The sequence below is a fragment of the Pteropus alecto genome, unplaced genomic scaffold (assembly GCF_000325575.1).
Source record: "Pteropus alecto unplaced genomic scaffold, ASM32557v1 scaffold555, whole genome shotgun sequence".
Lineage (NCBI taxonomy): Eukaryota > Metazoa > Chordata > Mammalia > Chiroptera > Pteropodidae > Pteropus > Pteropus alecto.
Genome location: NW_006436809.1, coordinates 396,918 through 400,965, shown reverse-complemented (window position 1 = coordinate 400,965; position 4,048 = coordinate 396,918). Strand labels below are relative to the sequence as shown.

Genomic DNA, 4,048 nt, shown 5'->3' with positions numbered 1-4,048 from the left:
TAGCCACAGTCACTTGCCCGGGAGCAGGTGCCGAATGGGCAGAGTTGCATTTTGTAGGGTTAGGGTTTTGCCAGGTGAGTAAGGTGGAGGGGAGGGGCGGGACCAGAAAGTTCAAGGTCTGTGAAACAGACTGGCTGGTGTGGGATTATGGAATCTAAGTTGGGTAAGGAGGAAGGCGAGGGCATGAGTCGGGTATTGAATAGTGTTTTCGTGCTAGAGTCAGGGTCAAAGAATTATTGAAACTGAGGAATCAGAATAAGTGATCTGGAAAGATGGGATGTCAGAACAGAGGGAAGTGTGCTTACTATTGAGATTTTGGAGGTATGAAGTGACAGGGTCCAGGGCATGACCAGGGGAGTGGGTAGCTGAGGTGGGATAGAGAAAATGACCTTTACAAGGGACATACTGGCACTGAGAGGCCAGAGTGCTGTACAGGAGATGTGTGCAGATACTGAAGTCAGCCATACTGAAGGTGGTGGTCATGATGAGAGTGGCAGTGACCTCCAAGGGCTCCAGGCTTCTCCTTATGATAAGTAATCTTATGATAATCATGAGATGTGTGTCTCACTGGGATTGGGTACTTATTCCACTGCAGACATTGAACCACACAGTTGTATTTGTTTCTCATTTAATTTTGACCACTATGAGGTTGTAGGTATCTGCACTGTAAAATGAGTTAAACAGAGACTCAGAAAGTTAAGTTGATTGCATTGAAGTCACAAAGCTGGTAAGTGGGGAGGCCAGCTTTGTGGGGATTCAACCCTGGCAGTCCAGAGCCTGATTTGTAACTTGCAATATTAAACTGTTTCCTTAATTTCTGAGTCTTAGTTCCCTTTTCATCTATAGATATAGCACAGAGTCCAGCCCATCACAGAGTAAGGATCTGTCAAATGTTCATTTTCCTTGCCTTCTTCAGGTTTCCCCAATGTGGGAAAGTCCTCGCTGATCAATGGGCTGGTAGGGCGGAAGGTCGTCAGCGTCTCCAGAACCCCTGGCCACACCCGATACTTTCAGACCTACTTTCTCACCCCCTCTGTGAAGCTCTGTGACTGCCCAGGCCTCATATTCCCCTCCCTTCTGCCTAAGCAGTTGCAGGTATGAGGGCAGAGGGGCAGGGAGGGAGAAGGCAGTCAGATCGAGGAAGGTGCTGAGTGCTCTTGTTTCCCCTCAGGTTCTGGCAGGGATCTACCCCATTGCCCAAATCCAGGAGCCATACACCGCTGTGGGCTACCTGGCCTCTCGAATCCCTGTGCAGGTTCTGCTCCACCTGCGCCACCCAGAGGCCGAGGACCCCTCCGCAGAACACCCCTGGTGTGCCTGGGACATCTGTGAAGGTGGGTTCCATGTGCCTGGCTCCTCCCCTTGCCTTTTACTCTGCCAGATCTCTTCTCAGAGGTTCTGCCATCGACCCAGTAGCTGGCCATTCACCCTTAGCTTTCTGTCACAGAGCCAGCAAAATCTCCGGCCTAGAATGCTCTGGGGAAAACTGGAAGGACTTATGTTAGGTGGGTGGGGTTAATGGGCTTCTCTTCCCATTATTTTCTCTTTCTAGCCTGGGCAGAGAAACGTGGTTACAAGACAGCCAAGGCTGCGCGGAATGATGTGTACAGAGCGGCCAATAGCCTCCTGCGGCTAGCACTGGATGGCCGCCTCAGCCTGTGCTTTCATCCCCCAGGCTACAGTGAACAGAAAGGTCGGCCAGCCACTTTGCTTCCCTAGTCCCTGCTGTAGTGTAAGCACAGGGGTATTGGCCCCACACAGCAAGAGCAAACCTGGATTCTGTACCTGTCAGCTAGCTCTCTGTGTTGATAAGTATCTCTGTGGTGGTGTCCTGATCTGCAAAACCAAGGTGATAGTTGCCTCCTGGCTAGGTAGGGCTAGGTAGTGGCAAAGGTTGGGGTTAATGTGTGCAGAGCTAGCTATTCAGTGCCTAGCACATGGGAGGTTGAGTGAATGAATGAATGCATGCCAGCAGCTATAAAAATTATTGTTATTCTTAGTCTGTGCCTCTTCCCCATCTTTCTGTGGCTTTAGTTCCTTGTTTAAAACACTCCTCTATTCTTTTTCTTGTTTTGGTTCCTTAGGCACCTGGGAGTCCCATCCGGAGACCATGGAGCTGGTGGTTTTGCAGGGTAGGGTGGGGCCAGCAGGTGATGAGGAAGAGGAGGAGGAAGAGGAGGAAGAGCTGAGCAGCTCTTGTGAGGAGGAGGGAGAGGAGGACCGAGATGCAGATGAGGAGGGGGAAGGGGATGAGGACACCCCAACTTCAGTTTCTGGATCCAGCCTGGCTTCACGAAACCCTTATGCCCTGCTGGGTGAGGATGAGTGCTGAGGCCCTGCTCTGCGCCATCTTCCCCACCCAGTATCTTTGCTTTTGGACTGACATGGGGGGTATCCCCCCTCTGCCACACAATTGTGAATAAAGATTGTCTGCTTTGTAGCCCCTTCCCCAGATGGACTAAGGTGAGAGCAGCTGTTTCAGACCGACAGCTATAGGAAGCTTCTCCCTTTTTTCATGCATTTTCTTTGCAAAGGAAAAGTTCTCTTAGGAGTTAATTCTAAGGCCATGAAACCTGCTTCCTCTGCCTGCTCTGCCACTCAAATTATCAACATGGGAGGGCAGGGCACTTCTGGCTTTTGAGTCCTAGTCTAAAGCCAACCTCATTTTGGAGTTTGTGTCATTCTCTCTGATTTGAGCAGCAATCTTGTGTGCCACCTGCTGCCAGACCTGGGTTATACCAGGAGCTTTTGGAAGAAGAAGCAGTAAGAGTTGTCATAAGCTGTCTCCAAGTGAGATTTTTGCAGGATTTACTCAAATTCAGCAAATATTTATTGAGAGCCGACTGTATGTCTGGACCAATGCTAAGCACTAAGCATATAAAGATGCACGGAACCTGACTTAAATTTGTAGTCTGGCCATGATCAAGACCCCATTATCAAGCATCCAAGTTTTTGGATTAAGAAAGGTATATATAATGTTCTCCAAATTCTTGAGGCTCATACAGTATAATTCTAGAACTTGTTGATGAAAATATTTAGGTGAAACCAAATACTTGTTAAAATGTTGATTAAATATGTACATGTAGTCTTACTGGCAAACAAATAGCGTGCACATTATTTGAGCAGACCAGCCTTTTAAATACAGTGTTAAGTTACATTCTTTAAAAGCCCATGTGCACTAAAAGTATATGAGATTCAGAGGGGAGGGCACAGGGCCAGCCTCTGAATCCTCTTTTTTCCTGGTTTGGGGATGGTGACCCCATGCATTTCAGCAGCAGTCAGTTCTCTTGTGAGTCAGGGGACCCCGGGCTTTGCTGTATGTCTCCTTTGTCAAGCAAGTAGTTAGAGTCCTTGATTTAATTCATGGAGAAAAGGGAGAATAAGTTTTGTTTTATTGGCTGCCACATTGCCTGGGTTGGGTGGTAGCAAAAAGTGTTATTTGACAGGTCGATCATTAGGTATAGGGGTAAAGAGGAGGGGCAGTACCAGATTCCTTTTCTTCATTCAAGCATCCAATTCAGATCTTGGATAATGCATTGGACAGTAATGCCAGCAGAGAGCCTGTCAACCCAGGAGCAAAAGAAGCTGAGGTTTTGGGTCCACATATTCTATCAAGCTCCCCCTTCCACTGGTCCCAGTGAAGACATAAATCCTGGAATTTGCACTCCAGTGCAAAGTTTAAATACTACCAGCATGTGAATGTGCTTGAAGGTTGCCCAAAATGTGCTGTAAAAAAGTTCATGCTGAGAGAAAAACCTGTCTCCCATCTTGTGCTCTTTAGCGTAGGGCTGGGTCTTCTGCTGGAAGAAAGGGGGTCCCAGCTTAGTTCCTCTAATGGTTTGTGATGTTCAGGGAAGCTCAGGGGATTCTGCTGTTGGAGGTGGGGTGGGGACAGTGGAGCCATCTCAAAAGGGAAAATGAGAATTCCTCTTTGTCTTTTCTGTCTCATGAGTGTCAATGGGGGCATTGGGGAGAGTCTAGGGTAGAATGTAGATTTGAGCCCTGGAGTTGGAGGGGAAGCTGAGGAGGGGGCATTTTAATGCTGGAA

At 48.2% G+C, this 4,048-nt stretch overlaps 1 protein-coding gene across 1 annotated transcript in view; it reads left to right on the top strand.

Annotated features, from left to right (window-relative positions):
- GNL1 (G protein nucleolar 1 (putative)) overlaps positions 1-3,103 on the top strand; it is a 9,807-nt gene extending 6,704 nt beyond the window's left edge. Inside the window, exons 11-14 of the mRNA XM_006913652.3 lie at positions 917-1,095; positions 1,172-1,334; positions 1,553-1,693; positions 2,085-3,103. Coding sequence (XP_006913714.1) covers positions 917-1,095; positions 1,172-1,334; positions 1,553-1,693; positions 2,085-2,332 — 731 coding nt within the window. The 3' untranslated portion in view covers positions 2,333-3,103. The remainder of the gene's footprint in view (positions 1-916; positions 1,096-1,171; positions 1,335-1,552; positions 1,694-2,084) is intronic.
- Positions 3,104-4,048: the final 945 nt, after the last annotated feature.